General features: G+C 40.3%; 1 protein-coding gene and 1 long non-coding RNA gene across 9 annotated transcripts in view; one reads left to right on the top strand and one right to left on the bottom strand.

Annotated features, from left to right (window-relative positions):
• The window catches only part of DROSHA (drosha ribonuclease III), a 121,277-nt gene that overhangs the window by 13,551 nt on the left and 85,003 nt on the right, over nucleotides 1–22,723 (top strand). For 5 of the 8 annotated variants that reach the window (XR_004815002.2, XM_025436477.3, XM_025436479.3 and 2 more), the window contains 7 exons: nucleotides 1,645–1,755; nucleotides 1,991–2,222; nucleotides 5,953–6,094; nucleotides 7,749–7,903; nucleotides 10,824–10,904; nucleotides 17,869–17,955; nucleotides 20,613–20,699. Coding sequence is in view for 7 of the 8 variants with exons in the window: in XM_025436477.3 (XP_025292262.1) it covers nucleotides 1,645–1,755; nucleotides 1,991–2,222; nucleotides 5,953–6,094; nucleotides 7,749–7,903; nucleotides 10,824–10,904; nucleotides 17,869–17,955; nucleotides 20,613–20,699 (895 nt within the window). In the remaining variant the exon portion in view is untranslated. The remainder of the gene's footprint in view (nucleotides 1–1,644; nucleotides 1,756–1,990; nucleotides 2,223–5,952; nucleotides 6,095–7,748; nucleotides 7,904–10,823; nucleotides 10,905–17,868; nucleotides 17,956–20,612; nucleotides 20,700–22,723) is intronic. The other 3 variants (XM_025436482.3, XM_049109409.1, XM_049109408.1) reach the window with 2 other exon arrangements.
• The window catches only part of LOC112652851 (uncharacterized), an 84,771-nt gene continuing 73,321 nt past the window's right edge, over nucleotides 11,274–22,723 (bottom strand). Inside the window, exons 3-4 of the long non-coding RNA XR_003131767.3 lie at nucleotides 16,685–16,847; nucleotides 11,274–16,427 (exon numbers count right to left, since the gene is read on the bottom strand). This is a non-coding gene — a long non-coding RNA (uncharacterized LOC112652851). The remainder of the gene's footprint in view (nucleotides 16,428–16,684; nucleotides 16,848–22,723) is intronic.

Raw genomic sequence — 22,723 nt, forward strand, 5'->3', positions numbered from 1 at the left:
ATAATTGACAAGCCATATGGAGTAAAAAAATGAAATTGTATTTCTTATATCTTAGTTAGAATTTAAAAATATAATGTTAAGTAACTGAGGAAAGTAGAAAATATGTATTTAACTTTGGGATGGGAAAAGATTCTAAGCATTGCACTAAAAGTTAGGCAGCATAAACAAAAAAGTCTCTAGAATTAAAAGGGAAACAAAAAAGTGAAAAAGGTTGCGTTACATTTGACAGGAGCAGTTATAAAGAAAACTTTTTCAGTAAATAAAACTACTAATTTTAATAGTACTGGAAATTGCACATGACTGGGATGTTCATAAAGGGAATGAGCATAAAACATTATTTCAGTAGTGATAAAAAAATTATAAGTCAAATAAAATCCTTCTTTCATCAGAATGGCTGAGATTAAAAATAATCATGTTGACAGGATGTGTGGAAATTGGAACTTGCATATGGTTTTGAGTGTAGTCTAAACTGGTACTACCTACCTATAGAGAAGCCTTAAAAAGAAAGGTATACATTCTTTGTGTGAAATAATTTGACAAGTGTGCAGAGAACAAGTGTTTTTACAGTAGCATTGTTTATGTTGGCAAAAAACTCAAGAGGTAATAACCTAAATGGCTATGATCAGATCCGTTAAATTATGGCATACGTATGTAAAAGAATAGTAGGTGCCTATTAAAAGTGGTTCAGTTATAGATGTATTGAAATAGAGGATGTCCTGATGTTCTCTTGAGTGAGAAAGGCAGGCTATCAAGTTCCTTTTTTTTTGTTAAAACATGTATATTATTATGTATATGCATAGTCTTATATCTATATATTTTAACACATTTGTGAAATGTAGTGGTTATCTTGGAGTGGTTTTATGGATGAGTTTTGTTTTTTTGTTAATGCTTTATTAGCTTGCTACAGTGGATGTATGTACATTTTACTTTACAGTAACTCTGGTAATAAAATTAATGATATACGGTGTAGCATTTAGAAGTTATATCAATAAGTAATCAATATATATAGTCTTTCTAATCAGGTACCCATTCCCCCTACATACACACTCCCTGTCATAAAATTAGAAGTTAGTGGTAGCGTTGGTGCGAATAGTTTATGACTTTAATCCAGTTGTAAACTTTCTTGGATTATAGTAACTTTGTTAGTGTGCCTGCAAAGGATGCCGATGTAACACAAATAAAGCAGTTACTCTCTGTGGTTGGATTCTTAGGGTCTGTATGGTTGCATTTAAATATTTGGATCTTAAGTTAAAATCTATCCTGTAGGTTTTTCCCTCAGTGCGTCCATAGGATGGGCCTTTGCATATTTCAAGCCTGAGAAATTCAAGGAGATTGAGTTGTTTTTATCCTTTGTAATTGAGTTAATACTAGTATATGCAGGGATCAGAATTAGAGTGGTGGTTCACTAAGTAGTAACCCAAGTGTGGGCTTCCAGAGAGATGGTTAGGGATGATATAACTGGTTCACTCATCGATTATGGTCCTCAGGCTAAATTTATGGCCAAGTTGAAACCATGTTTCATGAAGTTTTTCTTTTTTTCTTGGCAAAGGAAGCTGTGGAGGATTCAAAACTAGTATTCTCATCGCTGAGATTGTCTCATTTGTGGAGATTTTCAAATATTTCCGAAATATCTTTCTCTTCTAGGAGTTACGGTTTGCCGGTTGTCCCTGAACCTGCTGGATGCACACCAGAATTACCTGGGGAGATTATTAAAAATACAGATTCTTGGGCCCCACCCCCGGAGACTGTGAATCAGTAAGTAGATCTGGGGTAGGGCCTGGGAATTTGTATTTTTAAACAACTAACTTCAGGTGATTCTGATGCCATCAGACTAGTGTTTGGGAATCACTGGTTTAACAAAAGTAAATATGTCTTGGTTTGGTATGGAATTTTTATTATAGGTGAAAAGTGAACTTAAACAGGTGAAATAGAATAGTTTTACAATATAAGTGCATTTTAAATAATGAGCCTCCTTTGCCTCCTTTTAAAGTCACTCCCCAAGTAGGGAGAAAAAAAGAGCTCGTTGGGAGGAAGAGAAAGACAGATGGAGTGACAGCCAGAGCACTGGCAAAGAGAAGAATTATACCTCAATCAAGGAAAAAGAGCCGGAGGAGACACTGCCTGACAAAAATGAGGAGGAGGAAGAAGAACTTCTTAAGCCTGTGTGGATCCGCTGCACCCACTCAGAAAACTACTACTCCAGTGACCCCATGGATCAGGTGGTAGGTCTGAGAAGCCGTTGACCAGGCTTTCTCCACTTTGGCACCTTTGGCAGTCTTTGGCAGAGTCGGATAATTCCCTGTGGTGGGGCCTGCCCTGTGCACTCTGAGATGTAGAGCAGCATCTCTGGGCTGTCTGCACAGCCCCTCCCCACCTGTGATACCAAAGCTGTCTTCAGATGTTGCCGAGTGCCCCTGCCCTCCTCCCCAGTTGAGAACCACTGCTGTAGACCAAAGCTGTTTGATCTGAAAAAAGGCAAAAGTGTAGTAGATTAAAGTATCTCTTCAATCTGCATTTTATAACACTGCTAGTCTTGATACTGGCGGTTTTATAAGCTTTCACACATAACTACTCTATGCAGCTTGTGGTTGTACGTGTATGTGTGTGTGTATATTTTCCTCCCAAAATGGGAATTACAGAAACCTTGAGTTTGTCTTTACAAGTCTGTCCTTGACCAAAGATGACCATAGGAAGTCTCCCGTGCATATTGTTTGGTATTGTGGAATGGCGGCATCGTCACCCTTCATAGTCTCTTGAGGGATCCAGTGCACATGCTGCTAAAGGTCCGGCTCCCAGGCTTGGCAGCTGACTTTCGTTGCAGTGTTGGACTCCATGACCTCCTCTTTCATGTGCTCTCTTCCTTTTCCTTTGTTTTCTTTTATCTCCATTGTATTTTTGGTCACTGTCTCTTTGTTTAGTTACTTTTTTTTCCTCCTGATAGGTGTTAGGGCTCCATCCCGTTAATTTAGGCCTATTGGCCACAGGGTAGACACATATAATGTTCATTGATTAAATGGATGAGTGAAGGAATGATCATCTACCAGTTTGGTGGGATGTAAGAGATTGGAGATGGCAGCTTTAGTGGATGGGGTTAGATAGAAGAGCTTTAAATTTAGAATTTTATGAGAACAGCTTCTCCTTGGCCTGGGCTCTTCTCTATAGGGGACTTAAAAGTAGACTGTCTTGTCTTTGGGAAAAAGAATTTGAGAAATCTCATGGTGGTGTGATATTTTACTTGATGAATAAGAGTAGAGTTTTAAGTTGTGGTTCATGTGATATAGGAAAGGGAGGGCACCTGGGTGGCTCAGCGGTTGAGTGTCTGCCTTTGGCTCAGGTCATGATCCTGGGGTCCTGGGATCGGGTCCCGCATCAGGCTCCCTGCAGGGAGCCTGCTTCTCCCTCTGCCTATGTCTCTGCCTCGTTTCCTCTGTGTCTCTCATGGATAAATAGATAAAATCTTAATAAATGAAATAAATAAAATCTTAAAAAAAAAAAAGAAAGGGAAGCTCGCATACTGAGCACCCCTATGGTGTCACAGCTTTTTACTCGCGCTTCTCCTATTGCCTTACATAATCCTCAAAACATTCCTGGAAAAAAAGATATGTCAGTTAAGAATGTGGCTGTGAATAATAATATGTGACTAATTGTGACTTAAAGAAGCCAGGTTTATTTTTCTCAACAGGTTTTCTGGAGGGAGATGGTACCTAGTGTTCATTTAGTGGCCCAGAGATGGCAGGTCTCTGAGTTGGTATCTGCTGCTTTCTGGAGTGTCAACCATGGTTGCAGGATGACTTGCAGGCATCGTGTCTTTACATACTCTGTCCAGACACAGGATGCAGGGGAGTGTTGGATGGGGCCTTCTGCCAGGAACTTGCCCAGAGCTCCCATGGATTTTTTCTTCCATCCCTTCCCCAGAACTACATCATATGTCTTTCCCAGGGCTTCATCTTCCAGTGCTGCCATAACAGGTTTCCACAAACTTCATGGCTTACCAGCACATGCATTTATTATCTCACAGCTTCGTAGGTCAGAAGTCAAACTTGGGTCTTCCTGCCTAAATCAGCATGTCAGCAAGGCTGTGTTCCTTTCTGGAGAGAATCTATTTTCTTCCTTATTCAGGTAGTTGGCAGAATTTAGGTCCTTGTGGCTTATAGGATGGAGGTCTTTGTTTACTTGCTGGCTGGCTGGTGAAGGTTGTTGCCTGCACCTTGAGGCCATGTGCATCCCTTGGCTCAGAAATCCCTTCATCCTTAGGTCAAGTGTCTCTTGTACTTTGAGTATCTCCTGCCTCTTCTGTTGCACCCTCACTCCTGTTGGGAAAGGTTTTCTGCTCTTAAGGGCTTGTATTAGATTGAGCCTACCCAGATTATCCAGGATAATCTTTTCTTCTCAAATTCTGTAATCTTAATCATATCCGCAAAGTTTTTTTTTTTTTGCCACATAACATAGTTCCCGGGGACTAGAACAGGGATATCTTTGAGGGTGAGAGGGACTCTGGCTGAGCCTACTTTTCCTGAGACCAGGAATTTTCTACTCCCAATCATGGTTCTTTTAGCAAGGAAGAAGAGGAGAATGGCTGCTATGGATATTATTTTTAAAATAAAATTGAAGATACAGAGGTTCAAAGAGTTTAAACAGGCACAGGTGTTTTTCTTTTTTTTTTTTTTTTTTTTTCTTTTCTTCTATTTTTATGGATGTATTAAAACTGGTATAGAAGGAAGGCTAATAAACCTGAAACCCAACATTTGCCTTTGTGTTTTGTCATCTGGTGCAGAGCTGGCAAGGATGTCAGCTATCCTAGCTTTGCCAGTGTCAGTAATGAGGGGAGCTTCAAAAAAGCAATTACTCTCTTTTGGATTAACTGCAGATTTTATGATTTGCTTTAATTTGCTTTTTATGTTTGATAGGTCTGGTTCTTACATTTTGAAAATTACTAAGTTGAAGAGTATGGGCATTTAAAGTGATTTCAACCTGGGAAGAGAGAGTGGGGGGAGAGTGGAGAATTTCCTCTCAGAATGCATTGTAGAACTCTGTAGAGTGTGTGAGTGTGTCCATCCCTGGGTGTCTGGGGTAGTATATATGTATATGGGGAGATGTAGAAGATTTTTTTTCGTTTTTTTTTTTTCCTTAATTAAATATTTTATATATTTATTTTGAAAGAGAGAGTACACAAGTGGGGGAAAGGGCAGAGAAAGAGGGAAAGAGAATCTCCAGCAGACTCCGTGCTCAACTTGCTCTCATGACCCTGAGATCATGACCTGAGCTGAAACCAAGAGTCAGGCACTTAACTGATTGAGCCACCCAGGTGACCCTGTCTTGACATTTTAAATGCTACCAGGGTGTTTCTTTTTACACATTTTTTTTTAATTTAAGTATAATTGACAGTGTTACATTAGTTGTAGGTGTACAACATAGTGATTCAACATGTCTCCTTTACGCTATGCTCACAAGTGTAGCTACTACCGTCTATCACCATGCAATGCTATGACAGTGTCATGGACTATATTCCATATGCTGTGCCTTTTATTCCTGTGACTTCTTCATGCCTAAGGATATTTATTTTTGATCATTGTGGTTAATGTGGAAGATAGACTCTCAGTGATTTTTAGTAGCAGAGAAGTGCATGTTCCCTAGGAGAGTGTGGGGTATCATGAATTCTTGGGGAGGGGTCATGATTTATTTTGTCATATCAAAAGGACATACATGAACAGTTCTTAATATTTCTCAGTATTAGCAAAGTACATGTTCTTGAGGATTGTGTTAGCCTTAAATGTTGTATGTGATTCAGGACACCATTGACAGTATTGGGAATTTTGTTTTTAAATGTTTGGTTAAATCGAAGAAAATGGTATCTTGGATGTTACAAATCTTTGATTATTTATGAGGTCGTATGTCTCTTTGGTATGACTGTTATTAATGAAGTTCCTAATATTGATCCTTTATTTTTCAAAGGGAGATTCTACTGTGGTTGGAACAAGTAGGCTTCGTGACTTATATGACAAATTTGAGGAAGAACTGGGGAGTAGGCAAGAAAAGGCCAAAGCTGCTAGACCTCCGTGGGAGCCTCCCAAGACAAAGCTAGATGAAGATTTGGGTGAGTCAGAAGTTCTTAGACCAAGACCCTGTGCTCTTGTTATTGCTTAAACCTTGACTTTGGGGATATGTTCTTGAGAGTCTCACATTGAAATTTCCTCTTTTTCTTTTTCTTAATTATGGTCAGCAAAATATATAACAATGGAACTTTGTCTTTTTGTTCTTATTTTTCCTTGATTACATTCAGCAAAATAGATCTCATTTGCAGGGCATGTTAACAGTTGTGTCCCTTGTAGAATTGTCCAGTCTTCAAATGAGGAGAGACCGTAAGTGTGGCCTCCCCATCAAAAGCAGGAGCCTGTTCCCTGTGCCTCAGGCCTCTCATGGACAGACATTCCCTGTAGCCCTCTCCACTGCTGGGGAGCCCTTGCTTTGATGAGGAAACACCAGCGCTAGGCCAGTCTGATTGAAGGTTTCTTTCAACTCACATGGATAGTTTCTGTAACTTTTTCATATGGTGGTCTATTTTTTCACAAGTATTCTGAGGTTCCAAGTAGATGCTAAGGTCTTTTAGGGTAGAAACTGCTGTCCTAACTTTGCAGCCCCTAGCAGAAAGCCATCCACAGATGAGGCATTCCCTGTGCCTTTTCTGTGTTTTCTGTCCCTCATCTGCCCTCCTTCATTATGTCTCCTGACTGAGAGGCAGTGTCCATGGTGGGCAAAAGCACTGATAGGACCAGCTGGCCTGGGTTCAAGTCCCTGTTCTGCCACTTGGTATGTGACCTTGGACAAATGATTTAATCTCTCCATGTCTTTTCTCATCTGTAAAAGAACAAAGACTGTAGCATCTATCTCATGCAGTACACTATAAAATCCAACTAGGTAAGGCTTGGGTTTTATTACTGTACTATACTATATTACTTAGGTTTAACCTAAGTTCTAGGTCTGTTTTAAATTGTGGTAAAGTACACATAACACAAAATGTACCATTTAACCATTGTTTAAGTATACAGTTCAGTGGTATTGAGACCATTTACATTGTTGTGTAGTCTTCAGAACTCTTTTCATTTTGCTCAACTGAAACTCTGTACCTGTTAAACAACTCCCCAGTCCCTCTTTCTTCTAGCCTTTTTCTACTATGCTGGTCGGTGGAAAAATCACTTTTTGCTCACCAATTTCCAGAGAAGCACACCAGCATCCTACATCATTCTACTTTCTGTTTCTATGAATATGAGCTCTCTAAGTACCTCATAGAAGTGAAATCACACGGTATTTGTCTTTTTTGTGACTGGGTTACATCAGTTAGCAAAATTCTCAGTCTGTTTTTATCCAGTCACTTCCGAGGACTAAAATCTTTTGCTACCACGGAGAGAAAAAAACTTAAATTCTTCAGTCTGGTATTCAGAGCCTTCAATCTGGCTTTCATGACACTCGAACTCCATACCTCCTGGTATTTTTCTGTGGGGCCTTTGCTCTAGCCATTATCCCTGTGCTCCTCTCTCCATGCTTTTGCCTGAGTGCTTTTTGGTCTTTTTCCAAAACTCTTTGTTTTCATTGCTTCCTTAACTAGATTGTGACTTAGCTCTCTGGGCTGTATTATTTTCATGATACTGCTCAGCAGAGTGCTTGGTGCGGAACAGGCACCCAAATGTTTGTTAAAAGAATAAACAATTGTGAATTCCTTCATCTACACTCTTTCCCCTGACCTCTATTAGAGAGTTCCAGTGAATCTGAATGCGAGTCTGATGAGGACAGCACCTGTTCGAGCAGCTCAGACTCTGAAGTTTTCGACGTCATTGCAGAAATCAAACGCAAGAAGGCCCATCCTGACCGACTTCATGATGAACTTTGGTACAATGACCCAGGCCAGGTGCGCATGTTTTTATGTCGTGTTCTTGCTCTGAAGGTTACAGACCCACACATCACATTTATTACTGTAGGCTCAGAAGATGCATGTTGGCTGGTATGAAAACTGAATTTTACTCTAAGGTTGTGTGTCATTTCTCGGAGCTTATTTCTCTTCAGCTTCAGAGTTTGGCACCAAAGCATAAGCACCAGAGCAACTGTCTCTTGAATCATGTTTGACGACGTTTGTAAATTCTGTGTTAGGGAGCAGAATAATGGTGCTGCCTCATTAAACTTGCACTAAACGGAAGGAGACAAATGGTAGGCTGAGGGAGAGAGCACTTGTAGGTCCTTTTAAAAGCAGTTCATCTGGAAGGCATCTTGCAGCATTATAGTAAACAATGTCTTAAGTCCAATAAGGCTTTAGGTTGCTTAGTTGATAATAGTCACAACTTGTTGTAAGTTCTGTTCCTTGTTAAGCAGTTTTGAGCTAATGATGTCATAGCTGGACATAATCATTTTTATTTTTACTTACTGCTTTATTATGAAGTAACAATATCAAATAGTATCTTTATAAAAGATTTGTTTTCTACAAATATACAATACATATAAAAAATAGTACTTTTAATGCATATGAAGTTATTAACCATGATAAAACAAACACCTATAAAAAGGTAATATAAAACATACTTTGTAAATAAATGCATACTGTTTTATATTAATTTGAATGCTTTTCTGGTTCTTGTTAGATGACAGCTATCTGAGTGGCTTTTTTCTTTAGAACTAATATAGTTGGAATGCCTGATAGAAATGTATTTTGTGGTGCTTTTTGCTCTTGGAATTGAGCAGAAATGTTTAATAATTGTGACTGCATTTTGAAGCTTACTTTGTGTTATTAACCATGCATATGATCTCTTTAAACAGCTTTAGTGAATTACAATTCACCTAATATGCAATTTACACACGTAAAGTGCACCATTTCAGTTTTTTTTTTTTTAAAGTGTAGTCACAAGATTTCACAACCATGATCACAATTTAATTTTAGAGCACTTTTGTTTCCCCTAAAAGAAATCCAATCCTCTGTCCATTAGTTGTCACTCCCTTTGCCCCGTATGTGGTCTTTTTAACACATTGTTCTATCAAGAAGCCTGTCCCTTGGTTTCTGTATGTTCTTATTTTTATTAGAGATTTACAAAGGCCTTCTATGTAGTCTCACCATTCTGTTCACTATATTTGGTTTGTATCCTCTGTACAGTTGTGCCTTGTAAAGGGTGAACCTGCACTGGGGCTGAGACCCTGGTAAAAGGCAGGAATGTAGGATGTTGGTGTGCTTCTCTGGAAATTAGTGAGCAAGAAGTGATTTTTTCCACTGACCAACATTGAGGAGAGTGTGTTGTGACTTTTAAGTGAAGCCCATCACAACTCGGTTTGCCAACTGTTACTTTGGATAATATCTTAATGTGATTTATTTTTTTTTTTAGGGAGCAGTGTTATCCCTTTGCTTGTGCTACCTGAAGCTTTACATTTCCCAAAAGGATAACGAAAGTTATTGTTTTTCACTTTTAATATTTCTTTTCGAAGTTTTATTGAGACATTTTATTAGATATGAGTTATAAATCCCTAGAACTTTAAGGGAGCATGTTGTGTTATGTGTTACGTAACACATACATATATATATATATATATTTTTTTAATTTTATTTATTTTTGATAGTCACACAGAGAGAGAGAGAGAGGCAGAGACATAGGCAGAGGGAGAAGCAGGCTCCATGCACCGGGAGCCCGACGTGGGATTCAATCCCGGGTCTCCAGGATCGTGCCCTGGGCCAAAGGCAGGTGCTAAACCGCTGCACCACCCAGGGATCCCCCATATATATATTTTTTAATTAGTACAAAGAAAGTGAGAAATGGAACTATACTTTTCCATTCTCCACACTGATGCTCTAGTCTGTGTTTTGATTCAGTACTACCATTTGTTTGGAATAAACTCATGCAACTGGCTTTTAAGGCCCTTTATGATTTTGACCTCAGTTCTGCTTCTTTGGTCTTCTTGCTCACATAAATGATCTGTTCTGTTTAGATGGGTATCATGTCCCTAGAGCAAAACATAGGCTTTCTTCCTTTCCTTTTTTTCTCATGCCTGTGCCTCGCGTGGAGTAGCTATTACCTTCTTTTCCTGTCCTCTTCTGCCCTTCACATTTGTTTCTTTAAAGCCAGTGGTTTTATATTGCCACGTGGACTCTTTTTCCTTAAATTACTAAGTATGTTATTTGCATGTTATTTGTCCTGTCTAGAGTAAATATTCCTTGAGTATATGGACCCTGAGTTAGCAGTCATCTTTCTACCCAAGAGGCATCCAGGAATTATTCAGTCATTTTATCATGTGGATGGAGTTCATGGCAGTAAAACAAATTCAGGTGAAAAAACAGACATTGACTCACCTGATTAGCATTGAGTTTCTCTGCTTTAGTAACATTTTTTTTTTTTTTTTTTTTATTCCTCTCTGCTTTAGATACCTTTAGGTTTCTCTTTTGGAAACATTTAATCTGCGGGTCACCTTCAAAGCATTCTCTGTGTTCCTTCAGGGTATAAAATATGCTTTTCTTTTGTGAAAGAGTCATTTTTTCTGAAATAAGAAATGGGAGAAACTCACTGGAAAGTGGTAAGGGAAGACGGGGGCAAACGGTATACCGACATTGATATTTTCTGCTTGGCTGCACAAATAACTTGGGAATCCAGCGTTGTCATACGGTTTCCCTTTATCAGACAATATAGACAGTCTGCAGCTTTATTGGTTTTGGAACATCCGTTTAATCTTCTAACCGTGACAGCCTCTTCAGAGCTCTCATACTCATGACATTAAAACCCACACAGTTTCTGAGGCCTCGTCGTGCGTGGTGTGGATTTTCCCCCCAATAAAAAAGAATTACATTCTGTTTCTGACAGATGAATGATGGGCCACTCTGCAAATGCAGCGCCAAAGCAAGACGCACAGGAATCAGGCACAGCATTTATCCTGGAGAAGAGGTAACTCATTTGGGTTATTATATTTGTAAGTGCTGAGAAGCCAGAAGTAGACAGATGCTGTTACTGTTCTTTCCCCATAAATGAAATAATACCATTGAAATAGTCTTTTTATCTTCCCTAATAGTCTCCGTTACTGATAATTGGAGAAGAGTGCTTCGGTTTTTGAGGGTGAGGTGGGGAATGTTATAAAGGAAACTTTAACAAGTTTTGGAAGATATACTGTTTAAAGTAGGCAGAGTGTGTTTGAGGGGTTTTATTGTTACTTTAAATACCTTAAAACTGTACATAGAGTAATTTTTTCATGCCTTTATTATAAATGGTTATGAATTAACCTGGAAAAATGATTTTATTAAAATACTGTAAGACACATATTCTTTTTCTGTTGGGGCATGTAAGCTATTGTCTTTGTTAGTCTGGTCCCTACTAAACTGTGAGTGGCACATGAATTGTTTCACCTGTGTACCCCATCCCCTGGTTTATCGAAGACACTCCAAATATATTTGACTAGATAAGTTGAATACTTTTTATCATTGAGTTATATGTAACTGCTCCCTTTCAGTTATTTTCCTTCATTTCCCCCCTGCTATCTTTTCTCTGTGTGTTATTCTTATTTGTCCCAGATTATCACTTAATGATTTAGCACATTCTGTTTGTTTGCTTATTTATTTATTAATTAAAGATTTTACTTATTTATTAGAGACAGAGAGAGGGAGAGAGAGAGAGAGGCAGAGACACAGGCAGAGGGAGAAGCAGGCTCCATGCAGGGAGCCGGATGTGGGACTCAATCCCGGGTCTCCAGGATCATGCCCTGGACTGAAGGCGGTGCTAAACTGCTAAGCCACCGGGGCTGCCCCTCTGTTTAAACATAGTATTTGTAAGCCCTTAATTTCTATGTAAAATTGTTTGAGACCATAACAATAAGGAGAATAAAGACTATGAGGCAGTGATGGATATTTTTAACTACTTCCTTACTTTTACTTTGGCTTTGAGTGTCAGCAAGTGTAGCAATGAACTGTGTGACAGGATCTGCACCTTGTGAGCGTCCACACCTGTGCCACAAGTGGGGCTCTCTGAAAGCAGGTGCTGTAGAGTTTGCAGTATGACATGTTTTGTAGGGATTAGGCAAGAAGAGAGTGGAGGCAGGATTGAGCAGAGGGAAAAGTCCCCGAGACAGGTCTCATAAAGCTGGAATTATTGGAACTATCTTGTATCAGGCTGGCATAGCCTTCACACCTCCTTTGCCCTCTGTCTCCAAAGCAGGCTGCCCTGGGAAGGACATGGTCTTGGGGAAGGGGCTCTGTAGCAGAGGCTGACCTTGAAGGAGCCGGTGGCTGTAGGCTGTCTACTTTCCCTATAGTTACACAGCAGGCCCTTCCTTGAAGGAAGATCTGGATGGCTTGCTGACTGAGGACTGGTGAGAGGCAAACCCATACTCAGAGTACATGTTTATTCCTGTGAGAGCAAACTTGTGGCCCTTTCAAGATAGATGGGGCATATGTAGTCAACTACTACTAAGTAGCAGGTTGGTCTCCTCAAGAAATGGTGCCATTTTGGGGGGCCCATCATTGGTCATTGTTGATGGCCTGTTAGATGTTCAGTATTGGCGGGTGGCTTAGCCAGCTTAGCCTTGATAAGTCAGATCCATGCTGTTGGGCTCATGTGAAGCCTCCATCTGTGCTACTGTGGCCACTTCATTCATGTGCCCAGATTGTCAACTCTGAGTAGCTGATGATTGAGGCTGGCTGACCCCAACTGGCTGAGTCATTTTGTCAGTGAGATTTAGTACCTCTTCTGTGGTGTGTGCCCGCCAGTGTACACCCACATGTGATAGAGATTGTTGCGTTCACTCCCGCTTGTTCACCCACATGTCTACTCCAAGACCTTTTGTTAAATTTTATTTTTTAATTAAAAACATTTTTAGTAATCTCTGACACCCAATAATGGGGCTCAAACCCACAACCTCAAGATCAAGAGTCACATGCTCCACTGACTGAGCCAACCAGGCACCCCTACCCCAAGACCTTCTTATCCCTGATCTTCCAATCTTTTTCCTTCTAGGCCTCTGACCAGCTGGCATGGCCACTTGCTTCTGCCATGAGTCCATCTATATTCTAACCTCAGGCTACTTCTCTTTCCACACAAAGTGGATGACCAGGTACATTGCCTGAAACTCTGCTCATTGGACAGACTTCCCTCATTGCTGTCTTTCAAATTCCTCCTGGAATGAGGCTGCAGCACAGTCCATCTTCAGCTTGCTCCCCCATCCCTGACTGACTCATTTGCAAACCAAGCTTGGGCTTTTCCCTCTGCTTTCATCCTTCTATCCTTGGTCATCAGCTGAGGGAGGGTGCTGGTGCCACAGTGGTGGGCCACCTGCTCATGCAGCTTGTCTGTGCCTGCTGCTCCAATGTGTGCCTGATTCTGGATGTACAACCTCCATCTTATGATGGATTGTTGCTGGTCCCTTCCAAACTTCCAGCTGGGTGAAACCCACAGAACCCAGCTTATGATGGACAGTTCAGCCTTAGGCCTGTTTCTGTCCCTTGGCCATGCCTTCCATATCTACCAGGGCCCAGTAGCACACTGGTTGTTTTTCAGAGGCATATAATTCTTTACTATAGATGGCATGGCTTTGCTCCAGAACACTAGATACCAGCATTGTAATTCTCCCAGTATGGCCACAGACTCCCCTCTGCATCTTTTCCCACCAGCAATGTAGGATTTGCTGAATTATATGGCCTCTGCAGCAGGGCTGCTTGCACTATAGCTTGGAACCACAGAAGCGGATTTCTCACTTGAGCCATACTGACAGCTAGAAGCCTTGTGCAACACTCTATTAATGAGCTGGAACAATATTCCTAGGTGGGGGCTATACTGCCCCCCAAAGAGGCCTGCCTAGTGTTGTGCTTTCTTCTTCATTGTAGGAGGTGGAAGATGCAGTGATTTGTCTTTTACTGTGGACTAATGTCTTGGCACTCAGATCACTGGCTCATAAAAATGGTGTGGCTGGGGTAAGCCCCTGAATCTTTGTAGGGTTTCTTTTTCACCCTTGGGAGCATGTGTGCTTTTTCAAGACTTTTAGTTTGATAAACATAATACCACAGATGCAGTGGAGCGTTAGAATGTTCTGCAGTATGTCCAGAAGGTCAAGAGCTCCTTGGGCTGTTGGGACAGTGAGTGGGGGAGTTAAGACAACCTGGCAGCAAAACTGTAGATGTTGTCTTTTCTCTGTGAATGAGCATAGAATGTGAACCATTTCTTATCCTCATTCTGATTGGGATGGAAAAGAATACATTTAGCAAATCAGTTGCTGTATACTTTGTACCTGAAATCATATTACTCTAAACTGTAGCACCTGGCACAGCTGGTGCAATCAGAACTACTATTTGGTTGAGCTTGTGGTAGTTTGTAGTTATCCTATAGGATCCCTTTAGATTTTCTTTTTTCCTCCCAGAAGCCAGATTGTTGAGTTAAAGATAGGTAAAGACTGTCACCCCTGTGTCTTTTGGATCCTTAAGGACGGCACTAATCTATACCATTTCCCCAGATCCTGGTTTTGATGCCTCTGTCAGGGATGGTGGTAATTTTGGTGGCTTCTACTTGAGCTTTCCCATATGATGACTCTTACTCCATAGAACAAGGACCCAGTGTGGGGTGTTGCCACCTACCAATTTTGTCAATTTCAGTGAAACATTTTGGAGACAAGGGGAAATGCCTGCTGAGCAGATCTGTAGACTCAGTGGACCTACTGTAAACCAGACCTTGACTGAGATTCCTTTTTTTTTTAAACCTTGGCTTTGTATCACTCTAATGTGTACCGAGGTGATGTATCAGTCTCTTCCGAGTATTAGTGTTGATTCAGATGCTGTATCTGATACTCCTTTTTTTTTTTTTAAAAGATTTTATCTATTTATTCATGATAGAGAGACAGAGAGAGGCAGAGACACAGGCAGAGGGAGAAGCAGGCTCCATGCCGGGAGCCCGATGCGGGACTCGATCCCGGGACTCCAGGATCGCGTCTTGGGCCAAAGGCAGACGCCAAACTGCTGAGCCACCCAGGGATCCCCTGTATCTGATTCTCCTTAAACACTCTTTGGTTCCCCTTTCCCCGGTGTACAGTTTTTTTGGTAAATGGCCATAGGGCCCTTTGGGGAAGGACAGGGTTGTCGAGACTATTTTTGCTTGTAATGGTATTGCAGGGCCTTTTTTACTATAGGGCTGGAACTGGGAAAGGGATCATGACTTTAACCTGCCTTCAGCCCCTTGGTTAACCATTCTTAATGTCTTCTGTTGGTACAAACTAAGTATTACTCGTCAGCTTTTCGGTTATCTTACCTAAGGATACTGTGTTCTATTAACTACTTCCATGACTTTTGTGGGCCAGACCTCTATAGTTGCCTCTTTGATCTTGCTGGTTATAATGATAGTGTGAGATCTGGCTTCTAGCAGTTAGTCCCATCATCTTACCTCCCTTATTTTCAGAGTCCTGTCATCCTCATTGCTATCAGCAAGCTCTGCTCTCTGACCCCCTTTTTTACGGTTGGCCCTGGCCTGCAGAGGAGACCACCACTGACCTTCCTAGTGAGGCTGGTGTCCCTTCACCAGCACATTTCTTTTGGCCCCTAGGAAATGGCCTTTGGCATCTCCTCTGGGCCTTCAGTTGAATATGATATGATAATCTGGTATATTTTTCAGTCATAGATATTGTATCCATTCTAATGTGCTCACTTCCTGACTCTTTGAATTATTTCCTCCTCTGTCATGGCAGTTTGGGTATTTTAACTACACTCATGTGGGCCATTGCTTTTTCATGCTTTCAGGAGACATCTTAATAGGGAGTTCGTGGTATCTGGTGTTCTTGAATCCTGAATGCTCGCTAGTCAATAAACTCTTCCCTAACCACTTTTATGTTCTGGCCCTTTTTGGTCAAGCACTCTCAGCATCCAGTCTTGTGCAGACTCCTGCTGCTGGCACATGCTGGCCAGTTCTTGCAGCTCCTTTGGGATATAATCTCTCTTGGCAGCACCTCCCCTGCTGGGTTATGCTGTGAAGTGACCCTAATTATAAATCTGTTGGCCAGGAGGGGAGTCTGGTTGTGGGGAGGCAGTGTTGCCTTGCCAGTGTTCTGTGGCCTTGAGACACAGGTAAGTGATCACCCCTGATAGATAGGATTGGGCCTCCTCTGAGGAAGTGGAGGGTTTTAAGGAGTCTAGGGGCTTAAAAACCTGTATGTCCTCTCAGGTTTCTAGGTCCCATCCCTTGGCATACAGATCTACCCTGGTTGGCCATTAATTGTCTCTAAGATCTACCCATCTCTGACCCTGGGCTTGGTCTTGGCACTCTCGGATTGATGCTGCAGGGGACAGCTTCTTTGTGTGCCTCCAGTGGTCTGTCTGGCTTCCAGTTGCCTTTCTTCTCCTTCTGTTACAGTTCTGTGGAGCAGTGGTTCTTCCAAGTGTCTGCTTCACCTGGGAACTCATTAGAATAGGTTCTCAGCCTGCCTCATCTGCTGAATGAGAAACCCTGGGGGTGGTGAGCAAAACATCTGAGATTTAGCAAGCCCTCCAGTGGTTTCAAGGCACACTAAAGTTTGAGGGGCATGCTAGATCATCAGTGGTGCTTAGCAGTCGCCATCTATCCTGTTACCCTCATAGGGCCCATTTTCTCGTAGTCTTAAATACCTGGTACACTGCACTTGCTTCCACTGGTACACCCTCCCAATTCACCATCTTTGAAAGTTTTCACTTGGTCTGCCATCTGGTGCCAGGGACTCCACCTACCACCATGAGGGGGTCCTCATTGCCAGCAGGTGGTAAGTGATTTGGCTCCAACATCCTGTGTCATTCTGCTTTCTTGAATCATTCCTGGAGCTACACACTGGATTCTCCAGAAGCAGATGCTAAGATGAAGTTTGGGTGCCTGATGTTTCTTAGGGATCTTCACCTGTGAGAAGAGGAGTGTGTAAGCAAGACTGGACATAGGGATTAGGTAGTTGAGCTGTGAGTCAGCCCCAGCAGAGCCCCGGTCAACCTGGTGGTGATCCAAGGAAGAAGAGCAAAAAAAGCATCAGTTTCTGTCCTCTTTTTCCCATCATGAAACTTCACGCATATTTTATTCTGCGCCCTCTTATGTGTCCTTCATTTCTGGTCCCTTCTATTTTTACTCAGTTTATTTGATCCTTCCACTGTTTTTGTTCCCCCTATCAAAACCTGCTTTTACTTTTCAGATTTTTTTAAAGAGTTTTATTATTTATTTACTTGAGAGAACAAGTTAGAGAGAGAGCACAAGTGGAGGGAAGGGGCAGAGTGAGCGGAGAAGCAGACTCCCCGCTGAGCAGGGAGCCCGATGCGGGACTCAATCTCAGGACCCCAGGATCATGACCTGAGCCAAAGGCAGACTATTAACCAACCAAGCCACCCAGGCGCCCCACTTGTGAGGTTATTTTTTTTTTTCTCTCTCTTTCTCTTTTTAAAGATTTTATTTATTTGAGACAGAGAGAGAGAGAGGCAGAGAGAGAAGCAGGTTCCATGCAGGGAGCCCGATGTGGGACTCAATCCCAGGTCTCCAGGATCATGCCCTGGGCTGAAGGCGATGCTAAACTGCTAAGCCATCGGGGCTGCCCCCCCCCCCTTTTTTTTTAAGCATTTGGGAGTTTAGCCACAGGTCAAGTATTGTGTTTTGTTACGAATAAAAGGAAGATAGTCATGGAAATTAAGATCCAGAAAGATCTTTATGTTGTCTGACCCCCTTGTATCACATGCACATGAGAGAAATGGTAGAGTCCTGGTGACCAGCTGGTTCTTTTTTTATTCATCTAGTTCCTGGTACTGCTTTTCTTACTGACCCGTGAAGGAACACACATAAAACCTCTCTTGTCAGATGCGAATTTAGAAATGCAGTTTGTTTTTAAATAAAAATATTTTGCTACTTGACTCTTAAACTCACTTTTATTTTTCTCCCTCAGGCCATCAAGCCCTGTCGTCCTATGACCAACAATGCTGGCAGACTTTTCCACTATCGAATTACAGTCTCCCCTCCTACCAACTTTTTGGTAAGTTCCTAACAAATCAGATTTCATTTATTTTAAAATATAAATAGGTTGGATATATACAAACAGGTTAAAAATGTGAATAGGTTCAATACTAATTCAGTTTTTAAATTTTCTTTAAAAATATTTTTATTTTTATGTTGATAAAACTGGCTTTTATCTTAATGACTTTTATTTTGCCTTCTCTCACTATACTGCTTTCTGTACCTTTTTGCAGGTCTGTTTTCAGTATCACATAGTAGCCACATCCATGACTTCTAGAGCTATTCATTGGAACTATGGAGTTGGAAGAGTTACATTCACATCTCTTAAAAATCCTTGACTAGCTAATATATTACCTAGTCAACCAATCAAGAAGGTCTATTATATTTATGATAGTAATAATAATACCTAATATTTGTTGACTATGGTACCAGGCACTGCTCTGAATGTTGAACACGTATTCACTTATTTCTCACAACAAACTGTATTTCTCACTACGCAGATGAGGCAGCAATCTATGTTTTACGGATGAGGTTAAGTAACTTGCTTAAGATTATTCAGCTAGTAAGTGGCAGAGTGGGGATTTAAACCTCGGCAGTTTGACTGTAGTCCGCACAACTGTCTGCTAGTCTACCATGCTGTTAATCTTTCACAGCGCAAAATTGTTCTAGTTATTTCTATCCTCAAGAAATTTCTGTTTCAAATTTAGATGATTAGTAATTAAATATTTTAACAACTTTATCAAGATAGCATTCATATACCATAAAAATCACCCATTTAAAGTATATATTTCATGATTTAATTCTTTTCACAGAATTGTGAAATCATCACTGCAATCTAATTTTCGAACATTGTCATCTTCCATTCTCAAAAGAAACCCTGTACTCATTAGTAGCAGTCAGTTCTTTTGTATCCCTCAGCCTTCAACAACTGAGATACTTTCTTTCTCTATCATTAGCCTGTTCTAGATATTTCATATGAATGGGATCATAGAAAATGTGATCTTTTTAGCTTCTTTCACTCAGCATAATGTTTTTTAAGATTCATCCATCTTAGAACATATAACTTTATTCCTTTTCATGGCCAATTAATATTCCCTTGCATAAAAATACTGTATTTATCCATCTATTAAGTTGATAAACATTTGGGTGGTCTCCACTTTGGGGCTTTTATGAATAATGAATAATGCTGCTGTGAATGTTTGTGTAGAAGTTTCCATATGAATGTATGTTATCATTTCTCTTGGGTATAAACCTAGGCCTGGAGTTGCTGGATCATATGGTAACTCTGTATTTAATATTTTGAGGAACTACCAAATGTTTTCCAAAGTGGGTATACCTTTTGTCAGAAGTTCTTTTCATTATATTTAATTTACACTAGCTTTATTTAGAATTATTTAAATACAAAGTAACAGTAATACTGGCAAAACAACTAATGTACATGTGGGTGTTCTTTAGCATCCTCCTCCAGTTCTCATAAATATATAATGTTTAAAAGAATAATGTTCAACACCTGTGCTTAAAACTGTGTTTTTCAGGGCAGCCGGGTGGCTCAGTAGTTTAGCGCCACCTTCATCCCAGGGCGTGATCCTGGAGACCCAGGATAAAGTCCCATGTCAGGCTCCCTGCATGGAGCCTGCTTCTCCTTCTGCCTGTGTCCCTGCCTTTCTCTCTCTTTCTCTCTCTCTCTCTTCTCTTTGTGTCTCTTATGAATAAATAAATAAAATCTTTAAAGCAAACAAACAAAACTGTTTTTCAGGGTGCCTGGGTGGCTCAGTTGATTTAAGCATCTGCTTTCAGCTCAGGTCATGATCCTGGAGTCCCAGGATGGAGCCCCAAGTCAGCCTCCCTGCTCAGCAGAGTCAGCTTCTCTCTCTCTCTCTACCTCTGCCCCTTCTCCCACTCATGCACACACTCTCTCTCTTGCTCACTCTCTTTCACAAATAAATAAATGAAATCTTAAAAAAACCTCTTTTTTAGGTTGCCTATCTTGATAATTAGTTCCATATTTAGCATCTAGGATTAAAAATGATGGTATATAAGAATAGCATAAGGAAGAGAATCTTGGATGCTTAGATTAACATTTGTATGTTTTAATTATAAATTCAATTTTCAAATAATTAAGATTTTTGACATTATGTGGGAATTGATTTACCATATGTGGTGGGTGGCTTCCCCTTGGAGGTCCTGGGAAAAGAGCTGTGAGGGGTTGAGCCTCTGGCACCCTGAGTCCTTTCAGGGCCTTTCAGGCTGTTGTTAGTCTTGACTGTCATTATGCTGAGTCTTTTTCCACTTTAAGCTATTAGTTGACTGTGCTATTATCTTGTTCTTGTTAGGACTTTCATTAGTTCAGAATACAGTTCAGTAAGAATAGATCTGGTAGTGTTGTGGGATTAAATAAAACAAGTTCCTAGAAAATGAAGCCATATAGCCTTTTTCCCCTTTATCATACCCATAATAAACATTCTTGAAGGTATCAATATGTAAATATTACTGAAGCCAGAGAATTCCACCTAAAATTAAACTTTTATATAAAATTCTCCCTGGTGGTTTAGAAAAACGTTCACGGAGCCTATGGAGTCCATGCACTTCTCCCGTTGGCAACTTTGTGTTCTCATGGATTTTGGCACATGCAAATCATGTTATTAAATTCATTCTTTGTGTTTCTCTTGCTTTTAGACTGACAGGCCAACTGTTATAGAATATGATGATCATGAGTATATCTTTGAAGGATTTTCTATGTTTGCACATGCCCCCCTGACCAATGTAAGTATGTGCTAATTGGCTGGCTTTCTCCTTTCCTGTACCCTCTTCTTTCCCTTCATTCTTTGTTTCTGAAGTCAAAATAAATTTCTTTTCTTCTGACTTCTAAGTAACATTTACTTTGTGTCCCTCTGCATGAGCTGCAGGAAGTCTGAGGCAGCGTGTGTCAGGTGGGGGTGTGACATCTGTGCTAATGAGTCACAGGTTTGGTCCACATTAAATGGTGTAAGTAAACATGTGTCAGAATAGCATTTTGAGAGTGTGAAAGATTGAAAAAGAAAGATAAACTGTGGAATAATGTGTCAAAGCTATTTTGGGTTGGGTGTCCTTCAAAAGAAAGTTGGAAAGTTTTAAGGAGCAGCTATTATCTAGTGTCTGAGCAGTAGGAAAAGAGAGAGCTGTGTTCAAGACATTTGGAGTCTGCATCAATTTCCTACATTTCTCTGCTTTCGAATCCCAGGACTATGTTTTCTTTAAGAGATTTTGTCTGACATACAGATCTGTGATATTTTTATATAATATTTTATATTAAGCTTGCTTTGTTGGTAATTGGTTCAATGGAAGTTCTGTATCTGTGAGTCAAAATGTGCTGTCTCAAAGCTAACAGTCTTGGGAATTGTCTTACTTCTGTATTCTAGTTGGACATAGAGTAGAATTTGCTGGCAGCTCAGGAAGGGAGCAAAGCAGTATATTCAGTCTGTTTGAGAACTTGTGAAATTATAGCTGTGATGTATCTACATCAAAATACAGTGTTCTTTAATCCTTTCTGAATTGGTTATAAGAAATTACATCCACAGTTTAAAAAGTTATTTAAGTGCTGTTTGCTCAAAATGTGAAATTCTGTGTCATTGGAGAGTAAGGAATAAAATTATTGCCTGACCTTGTTCCTTTCTATCATTCTTTTTTTCTTTATAAGTAGACATGATTCTATAGTAGTGATACTATATTAGTGATACTAATTTAAAACAAATTGTTGGCTTAGTGTGATTTTCCTTATTCCACAGTATGTTTTATCTTGGAGAATTTTATTTAGAAGGTGATGACATTCTAAATATAAAAATAAAATTGTTTGATAATACATATTACATTTACCTCCAATGTGGACCATAATGTAGATAGGGGCATAATATTGGGCCATTCTTTTTTTAAGATATAATTGACACATACTATCATATTAATTCCAGGTGTACATACAATGTAATAATCTTTCAACATTTGTACGTAGTATGAAATGATGAAATGATCACCATGTCTAGTAACATCCATCACCACACGTAGCTACCAGTCTTTATGAAAAGGCACTACTAAGAGGTTTGAGTTTTGATGGTTCTTTGCTTTTTTTTTTTTTTTAAATGTCTCAGCCATTCAAACCCTTTGTTATACCAAACCTTGTAGTCTTGGACTGGGAAAGGCCATTGGAGGTCCTCTGGTCCAGCTCTTCCCACATAATGCATTTCTCTCTCTCTATTTTTTTCTTCCCCAGTGGGCTTGCAAATGTAAATAATTTGGTTACCATGAAAATCTTTATAATTATCTTACTTCTTATTTCCTTAGTAGTGATATAGATCTCATTTTAACTTTTAGGATCACCTTACTCAAAGGAGGAAAGCAGTGTGGCTTTAGAGAGACCAGGGTTTAAACAATAGTGAGGGGATCCTTGAGTGGTTCAGCGGTTGAGTGCCTGCCTTCAGCCCAGGGCGTGATCCTGGAGACCCAGGATCGAGTCCCGCATCGGGCTCCCTGCATGGAGCCTGCTTCTCCTCTGCCTGTGTCTCTGCCTCTCTCTCTGTGTCTCTCATGAATAAATAAATAAAATCTTTAAAACAAAACAAAAAATAAACAATAGTGAATTCCACTTACATGCTGTATGATTTGACATTTCAATCTTTATAATTCTTGATTTTCTTATCTGTAAGATAGAGGTATTAGTTGTAGCAATCTTACTGGTTTTTGTAAAAAATAAATGAGTAGACACATGAAAAGTGTCATGGTTTTTGGCGTACATGTTGTCATTTCTTCTTTTGGAT

This window comes from Canis lupus, chromosome 4 (assembly GCF_003254725.2).
Source record: "Canis lupus dingo isolate Sandy chromosome 4, ASM325472v2, whole genome shotgun sequence".
NCBI lineage: Eukaryota > Metazoa > Chordata > Mammalia > Carnivora > Canidae > Canis > Canis lupus.